The sequence below is a fragment of the Acinonyx jubatus genome, chromosome E2 (assembly GCF_027475565.1).
Source record: "Acinonyx jubatus isolate Ajub_Pintada_27869175 chromosome E2, VMU_Ajub_asm_v1.0, whole genome shotgun sequence".
Classification (NCBI taxonomy): domain Eukaryota; kingdom Metazoa; phylum Chordata; class Mammalia; order Carnivora; family Felidae; genus Acinonyx; species Acinonyx jubatus.
The window spans coordinates 19296895-19322645 of record NC_069396.1 but is presented as its reverse complement, the minus strand read 5'-3'; the positions used below and the strand labels follow the sequence as shown (position 1 = coordinate 19322645).

The 25751-nt window shown below is 43.4% G+C and overlaps 1 protein-coding gene across 1 annotated transcript; it reads right to left on the bottom strand.

Moving 5' to 3' along the window:
• Positions 1-25751, bottom strand: DYNC1LI2 (dynein cytoplasmic 1 light intermediate chain 2). The gene is made up of 13 exons (XM_027075918.2): positions 25564-25751; positions 25324-25397; positions 22704-22820; positions 18236-18466; positions 13060-13229; positions 11900-11993; positions 10806-10941; positions 8637-8748; positions 7995-8054; positions 7180-7221; positions 6670-6787; positions 4562-4678; positions 1-2968 (listed from the first exon to the last, which is right to left on the bottom strand). The coding sequence occupies exons 1-13, from the start codon at positions 25668-25670 to the stop codon at positions 2868-2870; spliced, it is 1479 nt and encodes a 492-aa protein (XP_026931719.1). The 5' UTR covers positions 25671-25751; the 3' UTR covers positions 1-2867.

Here is a 25751-nt window from a genome sequence, read left to right as displayed (position 1 = left end):
TTGTAAGCAGTCTGGATTCGTGTTTATTGAAGCCAGTAATTAAGAGACATCTTCTTTTCCAGCACTAGAAAGCAAGGTTCCACATGACTGCGTAACTGTATCCGGTTAGAGCCACACCCCTGGACTAAGGCTGGTGGGGGAATAATCTGCAGTCCAAATTTTAAGTTAAAAACACCAATAAACTCAGTATAGAGACGACAGTGAACTTTCACTTACAGCATCAACATTGTTAAGGTCATGATGTACAGAGCAGTCACTTGCAACTTTGTTAAACTCATAAAATATGACATCAGTTTAAATAGTGATTTTTAAAATGCCAATCAAAAAAAAAAAGTGCAAACAAAATTAAATAATTCTAGCAGCATACCCGTTGCATTTTTAGGAAAGACCAATTCATGGCCACATCTTCAAGGTTGGGCTTATTTCTTTGATTTTTCCATTTTAAAGACAAACAGCAGATGTAACCACTATAATATATATAAATAGTCAGAAAATTGTCTTTAATAGTCTACCATACAAGTGTATTCTGCAAATAAAATGAATTTTACTTTAAAAAGTAAAGGCTGTTTATTGTTTGGCCTTTGGTTCCACTGCTTGAAAACCCCAAAATAACAAAAAATATCTCCCCTCCTCCCACCCCCCCAAAAAGAACCCTGCAGCTCCCCAAAGTTGGTAGACTTTGGCAACCACTGAGCACATGACATATTACACGCACCAGCGTCTTCCGCTACTAGGAGCAGCCACTCGTTACGAGAAACTCAAAGTGATCCCCAAGAAATCTTCCCTCACAAGACAGGTGTCTTAGCACTTCATCAGTTTTAGTACATCTTATATTGACACAAAAGTGCTTATTAGTCTAAATGACAAAAAAAAAAACTTTTTAAAAAGTAAAATTTCGCATTAAAATTTGAAATCACACTGTATCCCCCACAGGCATGTGCCTTTCGAATAATTCTGTCTTGTTTCTGAGGTCATTTTGCCCCTACCCCCACCCGAGCTGCTGTAGAGGGAGGGACTAAGTGACCCCCCCCCCCATCAGTGTGGCCACAGCTGTTGGGCATCTACTGGTCACTACACCACAACTATCCTTATACAGTCAGTTTAGTGTCATTACGTGGACAATCTGGTGACTGGAAGCCACAATACATTAAACAAATAACTGAATTTAAAAAGGGGTGGAAAAGTGTATTTTTAACAATAAAACTGGCACAAAAAACATGTTTTTATGTTTGTCAGAAAGGCAACTAAATACTCAGCTTTCTCCTTAACAGTGTTCAGACCTTTACAAAAAAAGCAATTCAAGACAGTCTTATTAGAGTCTTTGTATATACAACACAGGATATTAAGTTATGCCCAGTACTATGTTAGTGGTCAATCAAATCTGGTATGTAAAAGTAATGACGTTAGGGAAGTTATTTTCAGACACAGTACAACAAACATTCATATAAAAAAAGTAAACTCCACATAAGTGAACTGTGGTTTTTTTCCCTTGGTTTGACAACAAATGTTTTATATATTAAATCAATGGTAGTGTTTGCATTCAAATGTTGTGTCGCATATAAAATTAAAAGTGCCATTTCAAATCCACAGAAGTCATTTCTAGAATGGTGGTATGACATGATGATGTGCATGAATTTGCTCTACACGGAGATACGGAAACTCTTGTTTCCATAAGAAAAAAATGCTACATTTTATGAAAAACACAAGTAAGAGAAATGTATCATTTCCATTTGCAATATAAAACATTCACACTTATTTGTCCATCTGATAGCACTGATCAGACCAGAGAGCTAGGACAAGACCCTTTTGCATCAATGGAACTCTGTGAAGGTATCCACAGACCATAAGGCAGGGATTGGTGCAAGCCAATTCATCAGAGTGCAATTACATTACAAACCTCCCTCAAACTTTCTGTAGCACACTGCATTATGGTAAAATGAGAGGATGGTCACCCATTCTGTTAGTAGGCCAGCCTGTGGTAGTATAAAAATTTTTTTTTTTTAATTTAAAAAACAAAGCAGGAGCTATTTAGAAAACACAATGCAAAGTTAAACTAATTTTGTAACTGCTGACTTTAAACACACTCCACAGTGAATGCCCCCCTGACGCACATGCGTGGAGCCCAGCTCATCCTGAGGACATGGCCTGGGCCACACGTGTGAGTCTCAGGCAGCTGCCATCTTCCCCACCCGTGTCAGCTCCACCTGACTCAGGCACCCCCACACTTTACACATCTTTCTTAAGTTAGAGATGCATTCAGAACAAATCTTATTCCCATTTTCTCAGTATTTAGTTTGGAAATACTTTTAAATCTTAAAAATGATTATTCGACTTTCTACCGAACACACGGTATTTACTAACACCGCTCGTCTCCTCCCTCCTCATCTCCTCCAACGTTCAGCTTCCCCACCGTCACTTCTCGAATTCCTCCTTTCCGTCGTTCTCTTTCCTGGACTTGCTGCCACTTAATCTGCTTCCCAAGAACAAGTGAATTTGCTAACACGCAACTGGTCAGACTAACCGCCCTCTGATCATTGATTTCCTGGTCTCATATGCTCCACCCTGAAAGAAAACGGGCCATCTTTCTCTCGATCTACCCTCCCTTTCACAAAAGGCCCTGCTGCGCTTGCTTCTCACAAGAGAGCCACATGCCTGAGAGTCCAAGGGTTATCCTTAACAAAGGGGTCTGACACGTAACCTTCCTAAATGTGCATTTCATATTTGGACAAGCCAATGAAGTATTTTTTAAGTTCATCTCCCCTGCCCCAAAAAACTGATAGCATGTGCCATATCAGAAAAATCCTTGTCTTAGCAGATCAATATACATAGTTATTTGGTCATTTTACATATGCACTTTTTAAGGAGGATCAGGCTTCATTTTCTGTTGAAGAGTTTGTTACCATGGAGTCTGGTTTTCGAGTCATTCTATCCAGTTCTTCCTGAACATTTGTCAACACAGTCTTTTGTCCTTAAAAAAAAAAAAGAAAGAAAGAAAGAAAAAGCAACAGTGATGGGAAACAGAAAAGAATTTTTTAAAAGGAACATTTAAAATGATACAGATTTCCGTAATCACTTTTGGTGATAATAACCTCAGTAAGAATGAAAGCAAGCCTTTTTTTCATTGCAGTGATGACGAGGAGATACCCTAATTCAACCCTTCCTTCCAAACATGACAGGTCCGTGTTCCTCTGACTACATAACTGCCCCCTGCCTGGGCAAGCCTTTGTGCCAAATATAAGGGCCTTTCTGAAAACACTCTCACCACCCACCCCTGACCCCATGCACTGTCATCACCTCCTTGTTAGAGGTGGTGTGTGAGTTTCTGGCATATGGCAAACTACTTTCTGTGCCTCAGACAGAACAGGTGTTTAGGTTTTGTTTTTAATTACAATACTTTAACTCATATGAGTACCCTGGAAACACCATGCTTCAATAAGAATATAAGACTAAGGCCAGACGTTTCAATCCTGCACAAAGTCAGTGCTCATATTTTTTTGTTTTCAAATGCTAGCTGGGACCTGGAAATGACCCTTCTCTCCTATCAGAAATACCAGTCCACAGCCTAGGCCACCAGACCAGGTGGAGTCTCTAAGAACTCAGGAGCCCCTGAAGGACCGGCTGACCTGAGGATGGAGTGATCTCCTGAGGGCCTCCTTTGATCTGAAAACACCAATTAGGGAAAACACTGGATAGGATAGTATAGTCAACGGAAAGTTAAAAACAAACCCATTTTAAAATAGCCTAGTGGGGCGCGTGGGGCGCTCAGCCAGTTAGTGTCTGACTTCGGCTCAGGTCATGATCTCATGGTCCCTGAGTTTAAGCCCCACGCCGGGCTATGTGCTGACAGCTCAGAGCCTAGAGCCTGGAGCCTGCTTCGGATTCTGTGTCTCCTTCTCTCTCTATCCCTCCCCTGCTCACACTCTGTCTCTCAGAAATAAACGTTTAAAAAAAGAAAAGAAAAGAAAAGAAAAAAAGCCTGGAGCTTCCCAGCAAAATGGGTAATTCCCAAGGAACTCGGCTCTTTTGTTTCAGAGGCCTCAAGACATACACTTGCTCTACTGGCCCACACAAAAGGAGTGTGGGTTGCCACAGAGAGTGTGCCTGTGACAAGGGGGGAGCTTTATGGAGCAGGAATTGATGACCCTCCAGTGAGACAGGCTCAGCTCATGGCAAGACTGGGGACAGTGAACAAATATCCTTATAAAACATCACAGAAAATTAAATATAATAAATAAAATATCAGTGCCACACCCTAGACCATGACCTCCAACAAACAGTTCCAATACCAGGGTCACATATACAGTTTAGGATATAACTCAACTCACCCAATAGTCAGTTCCTGAGAACCCAATGTATACAAATCCCACCTTTAAATGTGCCAAAGAAACCTGCATGCTGTAAAGTGTACTGCTCAGTACAAGGTGGAGATGTGCTTACTTGCTTGGCTGTTGGGAACACGGAGGACGTGCACATCAGGTAAAGGCATACGCTCCTGTCCACTCCCCCACCTCCAGCAGTGCTCAACCACAAGGATCATAGGTTTCCAAGGGCCCTTTAGTACCTGACTTCTTGGCTGCGCTCTGCACACCACCAGCACCAGGACTTCCAGGAGAACCTGTCTTTTTACTCAGCAGACTATTGAAGAAGCTGGCCAACACACCTTCACTTGCTGCGTTATCTAAGGAAACATTAAAAAAAAAAGCCTTACACCACCAGGAGGACTCAATTACCACCACCACAAAACTAGTTTTCAGCTTGGAATTATCCATCTGTGGCTATCATCTTCCCAAGACACTGAGCACATTCATTATTGCCACTGCCAAGGCTACTTCCCTATTAGCATGGTAAGTGCAAATCTGTTTAGATTTCCCACCTATCTGGGGACATAAAAGAACTCATGCTCCACATCATCTCCCTGTCCATGAGGCAGTGTTTCCCAAAGTTTTATAAGCCCTTAACATTCCAAGGCTGATGTGAAAAGGTTTCATTCTGAGTTGGAGATAGCTACTGTACACATAAGAATTAAATAAAATTTTGTTTTGCAAGTTTTATTGTAACCAACACATTTAGATATTACTAAGTCACTAGGATAAGGGCTACTTAAACTTCTAAGTAACTGAGCTTGAAAAGAGAAGTGAAGGGGGAAGAAAATGCCATAGTTCATATATGATAATCATTTAAAGATGAGAAACAAAATCAAGGACTCAAAATATACACTGTATTTTATTTTACTTATTTTTAAAAGTACTCACCACACCCAATATGGGGCTTGAACTCACAACCCCAAGATCAAGAGTCGCATGCCCTAGGGGCACCTGGGTGGCTCAATTAAGCATCCGACTTCGGCTCAGGTCACGATTTCATGGTTTGTGGGTTTAAGCCCTCCCATCAGGCTCTGTGCTGACAGCTCAGAGCCTGGAGCTGGCTTCGGATTCTGTGTCAATCTCTCTCTCTGTCCCTCCCTTACTCGTGCGCTCTCTCAAAAATAAATAAACATTAAAAAAAAAAAAAAAAAAAAAAGAGTTGCATGCTCAACCAGCTGAGCCAGCCAGCCAGGCGCCCCTCAAATTACACATTTTTAAAAATTTACTACTTATTTACTTAAGACTTATTTTTATTTTGGGGCACCTGGGTGGCTCAGTCAGTTAAGCATCCAACTTCAGCTCAGGTCATACTCTTGCAGTCTGTGAGTTTGAGCCCCGCGTCAGGCTCTGTGCTGACAGCTCAGAGCCTGGAGCCTGCTTCGGATTCTGTGTCTTCTCCTATCTCTGCCCCTCCCATGCTCATGCTCTGTCTCTCTCTCTCTCTCTCAATAATAAATAAACATTAAAAAAAAAAAGATTTATTTTTATCTTGTTTTGAGAGAGAGAGAGAGAGAGAAGTGGGGCTCACCCAAAGTGGGGGCTCATGCTCACCTGAAGCGGGGCTCAAACGCCCAAACGGTGAGATCACGACCTGACTCAAAGTCAGATGCTTAACCAACTGAACCACCCAAGCGCCCTTGTTTATTTTAAAAGTTTATTTAAGAGAGACACACAGTAAGCGGAGGAGGGGCAGGGAGACGGGAACAGAGGATCAGAAGCGGGCTCTGTGCTGACAGCACAGAGCCCAATGTGGGTCTCGAGCTCTGAAACTGCAAGATCATGCATGACCTGAGCCGAAGTCAGACGCTCAATTGACTGAGCTACTCAGACACCCCCTTTTTTATTTTTAATGTTTATTTAGTTTGAGAGAGCGAGCGAGCATGCAAGTGTCAGGGGAAGAGAAAGAGAGAGAATCCCATACTGACAGTGTGGAGCTTGATCCCATGAACTGTGAGATTATGACCTGAGCCAAAATCAAGAGTTAGACATTCAACAGACTGAGTCACCCAGACACCCCTCAAAATACACATTGTAAAGTAATTATGTTGTATTCCTCTTTGAAAGAACCTGCATGGCCTGATACAGAACCAAGTGTAAGGGCCATTGATTCCAACAAAGGAACCAGCCTTAGTGTCTGCCAACCACGAGCCCCTTCCCTTTGAGCGAAGGAAAGTGGAAAGCAGCCCCTTCTTGGGGAAGAGAACAGCCCAGTTGCCACGGGCCTCCATGTTCCAAACCCAGCCACATAGCCCCTTCAGAGCTCAGGCCCAAGACTAAACACTCTCCACAGAGGCAGGATACATACTTTTGATGTTTGGGTCCGGCTTCTTTACTGATGTGCCTGGGGAGGCACTAGGCACACTCGCTGGCCCTCCCCGGCCCTGAGTTCTTGGAGAGCCAGAGGGTCCTCTCGCAGGGGATTCCTAAGTCCAAAACCAGCCCAAGTTACATACAGGCATAAAAATAACAGGAAATACACATCCCCAAAACGAAGACATGCTCTGCAGGATATTTTTCACAGCGTAAGGAGAAGGGAGGTAGGACTGGGAGTTTGCCCCCAGCTCAGTCTTTCTAGACCTTAGTTTCTCCTTAGAGAAGAGACATCAAGATAATGAAACCTGCTCACTCTATTTCCCAGAGCTGTATTCCTTTCCTGAGTCTCCTACTATGTTCCTGGCCCTGGGCTTTTAGGGAAACCAAATTCCCTTTGAAAATACAAAAACCCACACAAATATAAGCTCTTACAAATAATGGCATAAAGCGTGAAGACACCTACAACACTGAGCCTTGACCCCATTTAGTTTAAGGTACTCACAGAAGCTCTCGTGGGCGTGGCTGGCTGCTTGGCAAGGAGTGACTGCAAAGAGAGGGACACATTGGCCATTAATAGAGGCCTGCAGAGTGGACGCAAAGTCTGGAGAAACACTTCCCAGGACTCCACTAGAGGGCGCCATTAATAACAACCAAGTCACGTTTTATATTATACATGCAAAATGTTTAAATTCAGAAATTAGCTACATGGTGAAAAAAATAATTCAAGTAACCAGTTTTGGAAGCAAGGAGAGCACAGAAAGGAGGACCAGCTGGCAAAAAAACCCCATTGACACCCTCTGCAGAGCTGCCTGGACCATCAGGAAGACCTATGATAGGTCTAAGTGGCATGTCTAACAATAGTCCTAGTAAAACAGGAAGGAGAGACTGGGTTTGCATTCTGAACTGTCAGCTTGTGGAAGTTACTCTCCTTACCTACAAAATGGGTACATCAGCTCACCTGCCTTCATGCACAGGGCTGTGTGGGGCTATGTGAAATAATGGAAGTGAAGTCAGGGCACTTGGTAAACTGTCAACACAGGAAGTATTATGCCAAAAAACCTAATTTCCAGAAAGAAAGGGTACTTAAAATGATACCAAGCCTATCATTGTTGAGAATCTACAAGCAGGCAGGGGATCACCTGAGGCAGCTGGTCTAACTCCTACTCTGTACCAATGCCAGAAATGGGAGAGAACAAGGAGACCTGGTGGCAATCCCTTTAACGCTGCAAGCTCTTTGTGATGCCCTCCACCTCATCCCAGGGGACTGGCATTTCATGCAAGAGAGGCCTCTGCTCTGGCCTCACTGGTTTTTCTTACCTGTTGCTTCATTAGGAACACCTGCTCATCCTCGGCTGCCAACTCTTTGTCATGGACCAGCTGTGAAGTGAAGTGACATACTCATTTGTGGTCACAGGCCAAGAACACCCGAACTACTGTCAAAATTCTCAATGAAAGAAGAATCTTGGGCTCAGGTCTCAACACGGGTCCAGGGAGAGTCCCTGCGGCAACAGCGCAATTATGTTTTTTTAGCCTGGCACCAACTCTATTCCAAGACCAGCCATGCCATGTGACCAACTGACATTTTTAAGTGGCAGGTTCCCAACAACCCCTCTCAGATCAGGGCCTGAAGATCAGGGGAGCACAGGGATCTCCTAACAGTAATCCCGAGGTAGCGGTGGCATTGTCAGGACTTAGTAGGAAACTTCAACCCAACTCCTTGTGGCCTTGTGGGCCCTCCAGCACTCACATCCCACCACCTGGAGCCATTTACATTCACACCAGGCTTCACCTAAACTTTTTTTAAGAGGCTCTTGGATTACATTTTTCTTCCCCCCAAAATGGTTCAATGTGTAAGACATATCTCTTTAAATGTTTCTTTTCCCATAAAAAAAAAAAACAAAAAAAAAACCTAAAAAACACAGAAAAACGCCTACAACTCAAAGTGACTGATCTGGGTACCTTTCTCACAGGAGGTTTCACAATAAAATCTTCATATGCATCTTCTGGCTTCACAGTTGTGAAATTTTCATGTAAAATAGCTATTTTCTTTTCGTTGTCCCAGCCTGCAGGTCTAAAAGCAAAGAGACAGGGATTGATTTGCTTTTCCTGGGACTGCCTTATAGCACATGTTAGGTAACATTCCGGGTTAGCGAGGACTCCTAGGTGAGACCCATTCCCACAAAATCTGGCCTGTAGCTGCTGGGGCTGGCTTGTAGCTTGTGGCAGGAAAGCCAAAATTTACTGCCGGCATAACCAATCAGATTGACATGGCAGGTTCTGTCCTGTACTGAGCTCACGGGGCCCAAAACCTAGGAGCCAGAGTCAGATCTTACTGACTCCACATGCTGACCCACAGGAAGTGTTCAGAGTTTTCACACAACTCCACCCAGAAGAGCAAGGACACAATAGGGCCTTGTTCCCACAGAGTGGAGGACATAGACAGCAGCACAGACACAGCTCCGGATGAGACCGTTTCTCTTGGGCTTTGGTGTAGAAGAACTCAGAAGTTTTCTGAAAACAGTTTTCTTGTGGACTAGTTCATTAATTTTACTGGTGTGGGAAGATGTACCGTGGAACAAAGCAGGGCAGCAGGATCTGCACTCTCCTGGGCTGCAAACCAGAGGGACACAAGGAGTCCTTGAGGCTCCTACATAGGTGCTGCGCTGCTTGAGATCACTAAGCAGGATGGCATCCACGTTCCATTAAGTTAAGCCACAGTAGCCTACTGTTCCCACCAGATTCTCACAGGTCTCCCTTTCTCCACCTAAGTCCTACTTCACTGCTCCACAACCAAGAGGGCGCTCTTACCCAGGGTGCTCCACCCAAATGGTTTTGCTGACTTCACCAGTTCCCAAACAGGCAAACTACCAAAGGATCAAAGATTCAAAGGGAGGGGGTATGATCAAGATACAGCCACAACCCAAGCAGCCTTCAGAAGGTGTGAGATGCTTCTCCTCTCCAGACCAGCCCTGATCCTCAACCTGTCTTCCTGGGGCTTCCTGTTCCTCAGGATCACAAGTAATTTGGGCACTCACGTATCATTCACTGAGCTTGTGTCTTTGATGCCTGTGTGATTGCTCTGGACAACAATTCTCTAAAAGCCACCCAAGGCTCTAGCTCTGCCATCGTGAGGAGCCCACATGAGGCTCTCCCTAAATGTTCAGGAAGCAACCTAGTCAGTGCCAAGAGCTCTTGGCTATCACATCTTCAGCCTTCTGAGAGGCTGTTCCTCCTACCCCTCCATTCCTTCTAGCCTGCCTCGCACACACACACTCAGCCTTCCAGCATCACCCCCTCTGCCCTCCCTGCCGCACTGCCTCCACTACCACTCCATTACTGCTCCACCCCTGCCCTCCAGTGCTGTGTGCAGGGACCATATCTTGTTCACTTCTGTGTCCTTAGCATAGAACCCAGACACCTAGGAAGTACTCAGCAATTGCTGAATGAACTGTAATTCTGAAGTCAAGAGGATATCGAAGCCTACAAACACTGATCTACTAGCACAAGTCCTCTCAGAGGCCACACAGCTTCATCATTCATTCACACATCCAAAACACTCATCATTTTCCAGTGATAGAAAAACACAAACTGGAACAGGTATCTAAGTCTCTGCCCAGGACAGCAGCCCCCGTGGCTCCAACGTACCAAAAATACAACACGCATTCAGTATAGCCAAAGCCCATGCTGACGGGTACACCAACAAGGGTGCCTGCAATCATCTCTGCCAATGGGCAGAGAGATCACATGCTTCAACAGAAGGCATCAGGGTCCCCAAAGCCCAATTCCCTATACTTCAACTCCTTCCTCCAGCCAGTATTCTACCGGAGTTGACAATAAGTGGCAAAAAAGTCTAGTTTAAGTTTTGGTACCTTGCTCTCAATGATGAAAGGCAGCACCCATGACCTCACTCCACCTACTTCCCTTAGACTGAAGCAGAATGGCAAACAGTCTAGAAAGGATCTGGGTATATCTATCCCCTGTGAGGTCCAGGCCAAGCACTTTGCCCCAAGGCAGCAGAAAGCTGGCGGTGTACGAAAGAGACAGAAGGCACCTTACATGGAAGGATAAAAAGAAAAGAGCAAATGTACTATGAAAAGAAGCATTTGAAATCACCTATAAGGAACTCACATAAAAACTGCATCCTTTTCCACAACTAAGGCAGGTGTGATAAAGTGGAAGCCATACGTTTTATGAACAATGTACTTATACAACAAGTCGAGGTTTTTCTCCTCCTTCACTGATGTGTAAATCAAGGCTGCTCCATCTAATCAATCTGCTTAAGGAAAACCAATTCACTGCAAGAGACAAAAGCAAACATAGCCAACCATAATCCTCAAAGTACTACTCACAGGCTAATTAGTTTTTGATCAATACATGATCAACAGAAAGTGTTAAAACTTTTAAAACTAAAACGGTAATAATGACAGATGAACTATGTCAAAAGCATAAAGGATGTCAATGGTGGCAGGCCATGTGGTTCATTTTTTAACATGCAGACTGTTGTCTTTTGACCCGTCAGGTTGGTTCATAAGCAGTCAAGTTAATGGCTCTGAGATTAGCCCAGGACAACACCCTCAGCATATCCAGGGTGCAGATTCTTTCCTAGACACAGATGTTCACACGTGATCCAGTTTATTATTAAGCACATCTTCTGTAAGAGATGGGTACCTACATGTATCAGCACCCTCCACTGAGCTGGACAAGATAAAAGGCCCAGAGGAAGTGGTATGGGGATGCAGCACCACTTGCTACTGTATTTTTACAGAAGTATAACTCAAAAGACTGCTGACGCAGTATCTCTCATGGACACCACACAACATAAACATATGGGACACTCTTTGTGGCATCTATAACAATATCGTGTTGGGTAATTAACCTTTTTGCAAAAAAGCAAAGTTTAAAAAGATTTCCAAGATATGATGAAAGTAATTTTGGTAGTAAGACTATCCATATTAGCTTTCTTCTTAATATGAAAGCCTATCAAATGTACAACATTAAAAATAAAAATAAATGAAAGGCAGACACAAATCAGTAAGTCTCAAATTCCAATACAGTAAAATACAAAACTAATAAAAAGATGTATACAATTTTTCCCCGGCAGAAGACCGTTCTAGATTCAGGAAGTTCTTTATCTTTTTGAAGATACCAATCTAGAGGGAAGCCTGAATTAGCACAGAAGGGAGCCTGTGCTCCTGTGCCCTGACACAGCGCTCCAAGGATACACTGGAGGCAGAACCTCCGTAGGTGTGACTGGATGAAGTCAAAGTGCTCGTCCCTGTAATCATGCTCCTTCTCCAGGACACTCACTGCATCACACTGCAGGGAAGACAGAAAGAGAAAGGAGTCACCTCTTTGCTTCTCTGCCTGCTGAGGATGGGAATGGTGTCTTCTACAGAAATAAACTATCATAGTTCCAAAGAAGAAAGCCACAGCCAAGGGTCTGAACATTAATTAGACAAAAGTGAAAGTGAGTGAAAAGAGTGAAAAGTGAAAGAGTGAAAAGCAACTGGAGATTTCTCTTTCACCCTGGGCCACAGTTTCCAGAGCTGCAAAGTGGGGGCGTAACAGTCTGATCACCTCACAGTTGTTCTAAGAATCAAACACGGTCACAGCAGGAAGCAGGCCATGGGACGTAGCTGTGCACTGCACCCTCCAAAGAACTCTCATCTCACAGAATATAATGTGAATGGCACACTGTGTGGTTGGGAATAAAGTACTTTTAAAATCCAAAAAAAAATTTTTTTAAGTTTATTTATTTTTAAATAATCTCTACACCCAACACGGGGCTCAAACTCACGACCCTGAGATTAAGAGTTGCATGCTCTTCTGACTGAGCAAGCCAGGCGCCCCATAAACCCAAAATGGTTTTAAAGCTACTTTTTTCTTTTCTAAGAGAAACAATTATTTCTCTATGACTCAACTTAATTTTCATTCCCACATCATCATCCTACAGGGCAGAAGAAAGTGAGTTCCCTTCCTTCTTTTTCCAGTGTTATGTTCTTCCTGAAAACCATCTCAAATCCAACAGACTTTAAATGACCAAAACCCCAAAAGAATTCTGCTCTTCTATTTTTTAGCCATCAGTTTAGGCTAGACCAACTGGTTTACGGAGCCTTAAAAAAACTGCTTTTAGTTCTGAGTTTGAATCACTCAATAGACAGTACTTCATGGAGAGATAAACTATGAACAGAGTAATGTCATGTTTCCAGCAGCAACATTAAATGACAATATTTTCTAGCCTGACATATTCAATGTACCTTATGAATCCTGAATTAGTCCAACTCTCCTATGGGAAGACACCCAACAAGAGCCTCTAAGTTTCTTTTAGATGGTAATTGTTCACTGGCCAAACCCAGCCAGATTTATAATTCCTGGCACATACCTTTGTGCACACCACCAACACTGGGATTCCCAGGTTATGAGTCAGCATATTGTCACCAAGAGGCAGGGCAACATTTTCTTCGTCAGGACCTGAGGTCAGAGGTCCTCTTCTCTGCGGGGAACCTTGACAACCTTCTTCAGGCTCAATATAGTCTTGAAAATCTTTCACAACTACAGGTGAAAAAGTAAAAGAAAATCACACAAATAAAAATACACACGCCAGTTTTAGAAAACTGAAAAAGGTAGTAATAAGCACAAAAAATAGAGTTCTGACAAACTTCCCCACTCTGCCTTACTGTATTATTAGGGATTTGGAGGTGGTGATACAAAATGCCAATTCTAACATATTGTCTGAGCATTATAACTTCAGAGCAGCAAAGATATTCCCTGGACATGTTTAATTATATCCAACTCTTAAACAGGTTTTATTTATTTTTTTATTCTTCTACTTTTTAAAAAAAAAATTTTTTTTTTATTTTTTATTTTTGAGACAGAGAGAGACAGAGCATGAGCAGGGGAGGGGCAGAGAGAGAGGGAGACACAGAATCTGAAGGAGGCTCCAGGCTCCGAGCTGTCAGCACAGAGCCCGATGTGGGGCTCGAACTCATCAACCACGAGATCATGACCTGTGCCGAAGTCGGACGCTCAACCGACCAAGCCACCCAGGCACCCCAAGATTTAATTTTTTAAAAAAAGATTTTATTTTCAAGTAATCTCTGCACCCAACATGGGGGCTTGAACTCACAACCCTGAGGTCAAGAACTGTACGCTCTTCCAACATACAGGGGCTTCCCAGGCGTCCCTTAAATAGGTTTTAAAAACATCTAAGGTTTTAGTAGTTTCTATCATTTAATAGTTTCTATGAAAAAAGCCACATTTCTTATATATCTAACATTTTCAAAAAATCAGAAGAGTAAAACCATCTGAATTCCACAAGAACATGCTGTTTTCATACAGCTATGTCTATACTAAGGAGCAAGGCTGGGCTTGGCCAGCACCATCCACGTCTCCTCATCATCCTGACTCTTGTGGACCCAGTCTCATCTTTAGGAGATCCTGAGTCACTGTGCAGTGTTGGCGGACCTGTTCCTAACACAAGAAGGGGTCAGGAGTAAAATGTCCACTTCTTAGCACACACAGTCACTAGCGTATCAATAGTGCAATCCCATAGGAGGGCTCTGAAGCTGAGAGTGGTTCATGGGCCTGGTTAAGCCAAGTGAACCAAAGCCCACGGACCCATACCTTTTCGTGGGTACTTCAAGGCTCACATGTCAGGCCAGAGAACAGCCCACAAATTAAAACTGCTATGAGCTAGAGCAGCAAACAGGCAGCTCTACCTTCTACACACAACAGGACGAAAGGATCAAAATGCCTTTCGGTCTCATCCACAACATGCTCATTAAGAAAATGCAAATAACCGGATTAAAGAGAACCTAGGGAAAGGTGCACATACTTCTCTTCATCCACAGAACAAGTTTCAAACATTTTAAAACAATGAGTTTTAACCGATAGAGATTTTATGTTATCATTACATGAGCTCCTAGAATTAATCTAAAGAGTACAATGTCTTTCCTAAAATACTGGGCAAGTTGAAAACCATCTCAACTAAGACCTAAAGTGCAGACATAATTAACATTTCATTTCTACAGCTTCTCTTTAATTAAGCTCATTCATATAATTTCATCGTCAATATAATATAAACACTAGAGATCTCTACTGCATTTTAGAAAAAAACAGAGACAGAGAAGGGTTTTCTGATTAATTAGTGTGGTTATTGAAGGATCTTGAAGAAATCAAAGGTTCTCACATGAATCTCCTTCAACGTATTTTAACAAATCTTCAACTCATTGAAAAATACAATGGTTCAAGTTTGGGTCATACCTATCACTGCCCAATATCACATGAGGCACTCAACCAGGGATTGCACGACAGTGAGCACGGCAGAGCCTGGGGTGTTACAGGTGAGCTAAGTGGCTGTGGCAGGAAGCAGAGGCGGGCAGCCCCAGAGGTCTGTTCCATAGAACTCCATTACCCAGTGTGCTGCACAAACTGCTGTATTCTACATATGCCATGATATGAAAATAGGTGGAAAGCCCTGGGTTGGACTGGTCACTCTCTAAAGGAATAACTTAACTGTGGCTATCCAGTAGCCATAGGAAATACACATGTGTTTTTAGTAACTCAGCATTTCAGAAAATAAGTTGGGAAACAGAATAAGTATTCATGACATAGATAGAGGTTGGTGAAAGGAAGGATAATAAGAACATAGTGAGCACTGTGCAATTCAGATAATAAAATGTGCATTTCCCTTAGGGTGCACACTTAACCACAGTATTAATTTCTCTCCAATGGTGAGATGGCCAGTATTTCACAGCAGGAGCCAACAGCCCACCTGGGGGCTCCCCCTTTAGCATCACGTAATAGTTGGTAGCAAAAGGGGATCAGAGTGCTCTACCCTACCTGCTGCCATCTCTCTCTCATCTTCTTCTTCTTCCTACCTCACTGATCACCCACTGGTTCCACAGTCCTGAAAAATCACACAGACAGCACCTAATCTTTTTTCTCTATTTGATAAGTAAGGGAAGCCCAGACATAAAGCAGGGAAGACAAGACTAACCTACACAAGCGCCACCTTCTGGAGGCTCTGGGGTTGCTCTGCCTGCCTTCCCCTCACTGCCAGTCAAACAGCTGCCACAGATTTAGGACCACTGGGGAACCAAATCCTGAAATAGTGACCCCCCCCCCCCCCCCCCCCCGTGGAGCAGCTTTCCAAACCCAGCAGACTGGAGACTGGTATTGATTGGAAACTAGGTTGAGTGACAGCCCTTCACTCATTCAATACAATACCTAGAGTCCAATTAATCTGCAAAGAGGGAGTCTGATAAGCAAGATGGCGGCCAACTGCTTTATTAAAATGTAACCTAAAACCAGCACTAACAAAGGCATTTCTTCAACATGCAACACAAAGGCGTGACTATCATTCCAAACATTTCAGAGGAAGGGTGGTGAAAACAAGAGAGGCCTTCAGAAGGTTAACCAGAGTCATGAGACATGGACGAGGTTACAGCAATTGCTAGTTGCCCTCCTATGTCCTTTCTCCTCTTCTTCCTTATAACCAAACCAAATCCGGATACCTAGAACACACGGCCATACAAACTACACTTCCCAACCTCCTTAGAAAGACAATAGGCATGTACCCTTCAGCCCTTCTTTCTTCTTCCTCCATCCTGCTGCCTGGAACATGGATGTGAAGGCGGTGACAGTTCTAGTTGTCAAGAGGAAGAGAACCACACCCTAGAGATGACAAAGCAATAAGCAGAAAGGAGCCAGGATCCTTGACCTGACTTCCCAGAGCTGCCTTCTAGGCTTGAACTGCCTATCTCCAGATTTCATTTACAGGAGAGAGAAATAAACTTCAGTCTTGTTTAAACCACTGTTATTTTGGTTTTGTGTCACAAGCAGCTGAGTCTAATCCTAAGTGACACAGACAGCAATGACGAAGCAAAAAATGAATTCAATAGTTTATGGGAACGAAAGATCCCCAGAGGCAGGCATCTTATCTGCTAGGTGCATCTCCAGTGCATAGAACAGACCTGGTATAAGGCAGACACTTTTCCTATCTGGGAAAGGACAATATCCGTGGCTCAACCTTGCTTTTTTGTTTTAAAAATCTTTACAAGGTTAAAAAAAAAAAATCTTTATAAGTTTATAACACTAAGAAAACAGATTCAGAGACTGAAATCTCCAGGGCATTAACCCATTAATCTGGGCAAGATGCTAAATATGCAGTGAAAGACAAACAGCTCTTCAGCCTCCGAACTATTCTAAGAAGTTGTCTTTAGGGTCTCTATTCCAGGGGAAAAAGAGGCATTATCTAGAAAGGTCAGCAGCTGAAGGCAGACCAGCCGAGCTGCGTAACAACCACTGTAGCACACATGCACACGGCACACCATAGAATTTAAATTCCCCGTTTTAGCTAATGTGGGACAGGAGCAAGAGGAATTTATGACAGGAAGACACACAGCAAGAGATCTGATTTAAAAAGCACATCAAAATTTCTGAACCCTTTTGCCAGTAAGCGTGAAGATCCCGTGTGCCATGCCCTAGAAGCTCTCATTAATTCACTGAAGAGAGTGATGTCATCCTGTGGAAAAAAGCCAGGCTGAGCCAAGCCTGCTCTGGCCAAGATTGCTGCTGCTGAACATTGCCATGGCTCCAGCCCCTGCCCCTCCCATTTCCCTGGCAAGGGGACAGAAGCTGATGTAAGTGCAGAAGCAAGGGAAAGGAAAAATAAGCTTCTGAATCACATTAAGGAAAAACAAAACAAACAAACTTCCTTTAATTTGAAAGTTCTTTGTTGTCAAAAGGACTTGGGTGTCCTTAGTATTAAAACAGCCTTTCATTTTAATGACAAAAGAAATGACTTTCCTATCTAACTAAAATCATACTTGCTTGATGGCAAAATGAACTAAGGTAGAAGCTGAAAGATTTGTCTCCTTTAAAGGGCTTCCTTTAAACCTGTCAACAACAAGAGAGTCCCTAGGACCTCAATGGAATCCCAGAGCAATGGACTCAAGCTGCATGCAGATCGAAGTCTCCACATCCACTGATGCTAACTCAGCAGCCAGAGTAACAGAAAAGCAAAAAGACGCACAGACTGATCAAACTTTGAGGGATGAGAGAATAATCTTTAATTTTTTTAAATGTTTATTTATTTTTGAGAGAGAGAGAGAGATCGAGTGTGAGCAGGGGAAAGGCAAAGAGAAAGGGAGACATAGAATCTGAAGCAGGCTCCAGGTTCTGAGCTGTCAGCACTGAACCCGACGCAGAGCTCAAACCCACAAACACAAGATCATGACCTGAGCCAAAGTCGGACGCTTAACCGACCGAGCCACCCAGAAGCCCCAAAGAATCTTTATTTTAAAAAAGAACCAACAGAGATAAAAAGGAATATGGTTTCACTTACTTTCTGCAACTGTGATGCTTGAGAGTAAGACTGCTTTAAGTACTTTTTGACTATTGAATTTACAAGAGAAACTGAAATAAACGGTACAAACAAAACCAAATATTCTGTAAAGGAAGCTTTGTAACCTCTTGACACTGTGAAAAGGAAGGTGGCTTGAACCATCTCAAGAGACTAGTCAATTTTCCAATTGAGAAAATCCTATTTTACTTACACTTCCGCTCCAGCTCCCTCATTTCTTCTGGTGGAATTTTCATTTTATCAATGTGCTCACGTAAAACACTAGCCCATTTCTGAAGAGATTCCATCACAGTCCAAGGCCTAGACATGTCTGCAACAAAAATGACCAGGGTCTCCGGCAAGGACTCAGCAGAAACTGCAAACTTCAGCAGACCTTTATGATACAGGTCTCCATCCAGAATCCACACGTTGCAGCGTGTATGATCTAAAAAAAGAAGTAAAGCGAAGTTACGACCTCACAATGACCATCAGCACAGCTGAAAAAAAGCCACATCAAGAGGAACTTAAAAGTGACAACAACAGAATACCATACAAAACGCAACAAGAAATCCTAATCAGAAAAGAGGTCAAGTGCTCAGTGGGCAGTAACCTTTGGTCAAGGTATCTGATGAACCATTTAAACTTAAAGATTTCTAAATTGTCATGATATATTATATCCACATGTAAACGGATTCCAGCAATGTATAGTAGAATAAAGAGTGAAGGACATTTTAGCTTTTAATAAGAATCAAGATACATACAAAAGCTAAAATGTTCACTGGTCAACTGCACTACCGTCTACATAACCCATTCTCCTCAGATATCAGCAATGTATGAGGCAGCCAAGCTGTGCCAAGCAGCCTGTGGTTAAATAAGGTCTTCTTGTCAGGCATACTAAACAGTGCGTTCACATACTACAAAGGGTACCAAAGAGACAGGACCTTTGTGTTTAAATGCCAAGATAAAATCATTACTTATACACACTGAGGTATGAGTTGCTGGATGCCTGGTGATATTGAGGAATTAGTTATTCTTGGTATAAGAATATGGTTATGTTTTCAAAAATCCTTATCTTTTAAGGGTTCCTGAGTGGGTCAGTCGGTTGAACGTGTGACTCTTGATATGAGCTCAGGTCATGATCCCAGGGTCATGGGATCAAGCCCTGTGTCAGGCTCCGTGCTGAGCATGGAGCCTGCTAATGATATTCTCTCTCCCTCTGCCCCTCTTCCCAGCTTATACTCTTCCTCTCTCTCTAAAAAAAATTAAAAATTAAATTAAAAAAAAATCCTTATGGGATACCTGGCACCTGGGTGGCTCAGTCTGTCAAGCACTTGACTCCTGATTTTGGCTCAGGTCATTATCTCATGGTTCGTGAGTTCAAGCTCTGTGTCGGGCTCCAGGCTGACAGTGCAGAGCCTGCTTGGGATTCTCTCTCTCTTCCTCTCTCTCCCTCCCTCCCTCCCCCGCTTGTGTGCATACACTCTCTCTCAAAATAAATAAACTTTTAAAAAATTATTATCTTTTAGACATACAGATGGAAATATATGCAGATGAAATGACATAATGTCTGAAATTTGCTTCAACATAATCCAGTGTGAAGTGAAAGGAGAAGCAGGTGAGAGTATAGTTGAAATAAAATTGGTAAAGAACTGATAACTGTTTAAGGCAAATAACACATACGTTGGGGTTTATGATTCTAATCTATGTTGTACCTTCTTTTGTTTTCCACAATTAAAAGCTAAACATACACACAAATGTGCAACTGCTGACATTTCATGAAACATGTGCTTCCAAAATCATAACTGGATGATCAAACCATAGAAGGTACTTCTCCAAAATGATAACCTATTTTTAAAAGTTTTTAGATACCATTTTTGAGAAATATTTTTCTTACAAAAGTGCACTGAGGGAAAACTCCTACAATCAAAAATATCATTTCACTAACTTTTTCCCCAATACATTCCAAAATATACTTAAAAATCTATCTTCTGCTAACTACCCTTTTTTGTGTAATCAATTCATTAAAACATATGCTGTAAAAAATTTAATATTCACAACTTTATTTCAACAGCATAATAAGGTATCTACTATCTACTGTCTAGCTATACTTTCAAAATTCTAATACATTTTAGACAGTGGTTTTGGTTTGGGTTCTGTGAATGCCTTCAAAGATATTGCTCTGTACCTGAAGCCCACTGATTTTGATGCCTTCCCCTCACCAAGCATCATTCCTTTCTTCAGCCTCTCTTCCCACTGCCCACTACACATTATCATCCATGTGCATGGAGATCACACATACCACATGTGACGTTAAACAGACATCCACAACCATGGAGGCAGTGGTCCTTCGACATGTCATGCCCTACCACAAACCAGGGACAAGAGACCATTTTTTCTATCTGTGTGATTATCTGCAAAATGTATATTTATAACTCGGTCACATCACAAAAAACAAAACAAAACAAAACAAAACAAAACAAAACAAAAAAAACCCAAAACCTACTGAAAGAAGTATAATTAACTACTGGTAAGGGCAACTCTTCCATCAAAAAAAGACCTGCAAAAACAAAAACAGACCTGCAAGTAGGTGGCCTAAAAATGCAGAGACCAGGAAATTTTTAAGGCAACCTTAAGGAATCTGAAATAAATGCTAACATGTCCTTCAACTCAGAGGCAAGTAAATATGGTTAATATGATGCTTTGGCATGATATACGCTTATGCCATCTTGATAAAAGCAGCTATAGAGATTCACAGAGTATCTATACCACATTTTATACTTTCAAAAGGGTACTAGAGCTACCACCACTGTGTCTCAAGTAGTCGGCTACACCTAACACGTGCCACCTCTCATTGTGTCAACTTACAAAACAGGTATGGTTACCCAGTTCTACAAATGAGGAAACTGAGGTGCGGAGTGCTTAGGTCAGTCACAACTAGCAATTATGGGAGCAGGACTCTGAACCAGTTCTGGTGGCTCCAAAACCCAGGTGCTTCCACAATAACCACGCTGCCCAACGAAAACTGGATGCAAAAGGCTCAGACAATATGAGGCCCTCCCTCTAAGTCTAGCCCAACGGCCCCTCTGTCCCACCCCTACCCGCACTGATGCCAGTGGGCCCAGCTGGGCACCTGAAAGCCTCTGTCTTCCTTATACAAGAAGAGCCCTCGGCACCAGGCCCATCTCCTACCTTTCTTTCACATCTTTCAGGCAACGTTCGGTGCAGCAAAGGAAGCCAGGAGAGGAAGAACAGGTATAAAGTCTCTGGGGTTCTAAAATGACCATTACCTTAACATTAATACAATGCAGCTCTCCAAGCTTTAACAAGAGATCCTGATCCATGACCTCTATGAAATGACTCTTGGAGATCAAAGAATTATACTGCTGGAAGGGACTTGGGTCCAACTTCTTCATGTTAGCAAAAAGGAAATGGGGAACCAGAAGTGGTAGGATTTAGTCCCTTATATAATCACCCTTACACTGTGATCCTTACTTTTTAAATGGATAAAGGCAAATACAAAGAAAGTAATCTAAAACAGATATTTCACCCTTACGCTACACAGATAATCTTCCTACATATGAAAAGACTAGGCACCAATGATTATTTATTTTAGAGCCATTCATAAAGCTTTAAAGTTTATAAAGGAAGCATTACTGAGCAGTGGTAACCAAAAGCCATTACTCCAATCCACCTCAAAATTATAAGAATTTTAAGAAATACCTAATCCTTATGAACGCTTCTCATATAATGTTAATATTCCCAACTACCCTGCAGGTAGAAACTATTACTATCCACATTCTAGACATAAGGAATTAAGAGAGAACATCCTCACCCCTGAGCCCCTGTCCTCCACTGAAAGAAACATGGGAAATGAGCATTTCTAACATTGTCACAAAGAGACCTAGAAAATTCTCCTGTGAATATCTGTTAAACTGTTACTCTCTGAATCATACCAATTTCAGATTCTCCGCTAGAACCGGCAAGGTAACAACGTGTCCAAATCAATCTGCTAAATATTTCTCTCATAGAAAAGTCCAAAGGTTTTAAAAACATCTTTCATAGTACCTATACGTGCATCTGAAACTTTACCTTCAATATCTCCTTTTAACTGGGGGCTACCCAGAACAACAGCTAACAGCCTCATTTCTCATTTTTACTAACATACTATAAAAAGGAAAGAGGGAAGGGGCATCTGGCTGGCTTAGTCAGAAAAGCATGCTACTTTTTTTCTCTTTTTTTAAATGTTTATTCATTTTTTTTTTTTGAAAGAGAGAGACAGTGTGTGAGGGAGGGAGTGGCAGAGATAGAGGGAGACACAGAATCCGAAGCAGGCTCTAGGCTCTGAGGTGTCAGCACAGAGCCCCATGCGAGGCCCAAGCCCATGAACCATGAGATCATGACCTGAGCCCCAAGTCAAACACTTAACCGAATGAGCAATCCAGGCACCCATAAAAACATGCAACTCTTGATCTCATGGTCACGAGTTCGAGCCCCACACTGGGTGTAGAGATTACTTATGTAAACAGATAAACTTTTAAAAAGTGGGTTAAGTCCTACAAAGACATACACTTCATCTATTCCCCTGTGACTAATTCTCTTAGAACTAAACAGAAAATAGGAGCCACAACAGCAGAGTCTGAGATATGCATTTACCCCTTACCACAGATCAACACATCACTCACCATCTCGGTCCTCATCGTGGATGCTGAGGTAGAGATACTCTAGGCCTCTTCCTTTTTTGCCATGCTCAGCTCCTTGAAGTTTAGTCATGAGGGTTGTTTTACCAGAACCATCTTCACCTACGAAGGATGTACAAGAGAAGGCAAAGTGTGCTGTTTATTCTAGGCAAGGATGGGGAATCTTGACACACAAGTGACAACGAAGGTTTCACACAAAGCCTGCTGCTGAGGTCTCACTTGCACTCATCATCAACAAAACAGGCTTTGCTGTAAGAATGGAGGGGGGATAGTGGTGACAAAGGTGACAAATTCCAAGATATAAAATGACATTCTACTGCAGTCATCCTTATTTCACAAGGGAAGGAATAAGGCAGGTCCACAGGTCTATATGTCCAATTTATAAGACATATATTTGGAGAAGTGAAAGTAAAAGGTGGGGTTAGTTTCACACAAAATAAAGTTTTACCACAAGAAAAGAAATCTTCAAAATATAATTAAACTTACAGTCCAGAACTTTGAACTAAAAAAAGTCTGATCCTGCCTCACAATCATGAAGAATAGAAGCTATTATTCACTTTTGATTTTAGTACCTCTCTTTCATAAGCATCCTGAAGGCTAGGAAACTGATGAAAATAATTACGGACCCAAGCAAAACTCCTAAGCACAATCTCAGTAATTATCAAGTGCCTCCTCATACCCCTCCAACCAACAACCACCTGCACCCTCAAAAAAGAAACCTTAAACATTAAGAAGAACCACCACCCAGAAACATTACTAGGCACCCCTGGTATTTAATAATATGGAATTACAAGACATAAGAATTAAGAAGCATTCCACAGATCAAAGACCTCCTGTCCATCCCCAATGTCACTACTGTATTCAGAGACTCCACATCCCCATCCAAGCTTTGGTGAACAACTCTCAGCCTGACTTCAATACCTGCTCATTTTGAGCCACCTGCAACTCTGCTGCCAGAATTCCCTTTGTAAAACACAGATCTGGTGACCTTGGTTCCTCACTTCTTAAAGATCTCTAAAGGTCCTCTATTACCTTCTGCAGTGATCATCACCTAAAGAAGACCATAAGCTCCCCTCAAAAATGCTGGGAGGGGCACCTAGGTGGCTCAGTCGGTTAAGCATCCGACTTCGGCTCAAGTCATGATCTCATGGTCCGTGGGTACGAGCCCTGCGTCAGGCTCTGTGCTGACAGCTCGGGGCCTGGAGCCTGCTTCAGATTCTGTGTCTCCCTCTCTCTCTCTGACCCTCCCCCATTCATGCTCTGTCTCTGTCTCAAAAATAAACAAACATTAAAAAACAAACAAACAGGGGCGCCTGGGTGGCTCAGTCGGTTAAGCGTCGGACTTCAGCTCAGGTCACGATCTCGCGGTCCGTGAGTTTGAGCCCCGCATCGGGCTCTGGGCTGATGGCTCGGAGCTTGGAGCCTGCTTCCGATTCTGTGTCTCCCTCTCTCTCTGTCCCTCCCCCATTCATGCTCTGTCTCTCTCTGTCCCAAAAATAAATAAACGTTGAAAAAAAATTTAAAAAAAAATAAATAAAATAACAAACAAACAAACAAACAAAACCACTGGGAAAACCACCCTCACAGTGATTCCCAAGAGGATTAGGGGATGGAAGTGAAACAAAAGGCCTGAGAATCAGGGGCCTCCAGGAAAAAGCATTATCAACTCTTCAGCCTTCCACCATCTGACCCAACTTATCTCATCAGTCACCTACAAGGAGCTTCTGGCATCTTCCAAACCCCCACACCCTCCTGTCACTTCTGTGTCACTGCAAACACTCTGTGCCCCTGCATGTTAACACTTATCCTTCAAAACACCTGACCCCTAAAGTACCCTCTTGCAAAACAGCATCAAACAATGTGATGCCCTACAATAATCTTCCCATGCCAGCATGGTGTAGTGTAATTACCAACATATCTGTCTCTCTCGTGCAATGTGTGAGGGATGCCTGTGCTCTCCAGTGCCCAGACAATAGGAATCTCTCAACAAATGGATTCTCTGGATGAATGAACCTGATCAAACTCCTTCACTTACGGACAGAAACTGAGACCAGACATAATAAGGGACCTGACCCAGGGAACCCAGCAGTGAGGGCTGGAATAATGCAGTCAAGTCCCTAGTGAGGACCCCAGGACCTCCTGTCCTTTGCAGAGTCTCTGCGACTGTGCCCTGCTCATGAAGATGGAGGAACGGTTCCGGTGGCATCTCCCCATACCCCTGACTCCCAAGTCACCTCATTTCCCCCCACCTCTTCCACCTAACCTTCTCATATACTCATCCCCCTCTCCACACTTGCAATTTGGTAAACTTTGAGACTATGACCACACAGAACCAGTGACATTTAAAGTAAGGCTGATGTTGCGGCCAAATGACTAAGGAATGTGCCGACAACTCCACGCCAGCATCACTGACTCTCCAAAAGAGATATCCCAACCTCAGGCACAGTGGACTTGGCCACTCTCCGGCTGTCCAGCCAGGATCTCCAAGCCCTCCTGGGCGAGGCAGGCTGCGGCAGGCAGGAGAAAGGAAGGCTGGGACCTATGAGAGGGGCGCCCGTCTCGCCCACCCCAGCTCCCCGGGCAACGCCCCACCTCCGGCGCTCACCGAAGACCAGGATGTTCTTGCCGGACGGCAGCTTGGATCTAGCGCGAGTGGACACCTCGCTCAGAATCGAGGACCTGTGGCGATAACAGCAAAGCAGTCAGTCCAGGGGCTAGCCTGGACCTGACTGGCCCGCAACGGCCCGTCAGTCTGTCCGACGGTGCAGCCCAGTCCGGACAGCTCCCCACTCGGCCGCACACTCCCCGGCCCCGCCGGCCCCGCCCGGCCGCCTCGCGGTCTTACCATAGGCTCTGGCCCTCTTCCTCCTCGCTGGTGAGGTCGCCGGCAGCCGCGACGGCGGGCCCGTTGGGGCCCAGCAGCAGCTTCTTCTCCACCCCCACCGGCGCCATCTTGCCAACTGCAGCCACAAAGAGGGCCCTCCCCCGGGCCCGCCGAGGACCCGCGAGGACCCTGGCCGGGCCGCCCACTCT

Bases quoted from the DNA above. Each gene is read 5' to 3' on its own strand.
- DYNC1LI2 (XM_027075918.2), bottom strand. From the start codon at position 25,670: ATGGCGCCGGTGGGGGTGGAGAAGAAGCTGCTGCTGGGCCCCAACGGG. The intron at 13,230-18,235 runs GTAAGTAAAATA...TTTCACCTGTAG, and splicing joins GAGGGAGCTGGAGCGGAAGT to TTGTGAAAGATTTTCAAGAC. The intron at 8,749-10,805 runs GTGAGTTCCTTA...CTTTGCTTTTAG, and splicing joins GAAAAGGATGCAGTTTTTAT to ACCTGCAGGCTGGGACAACG.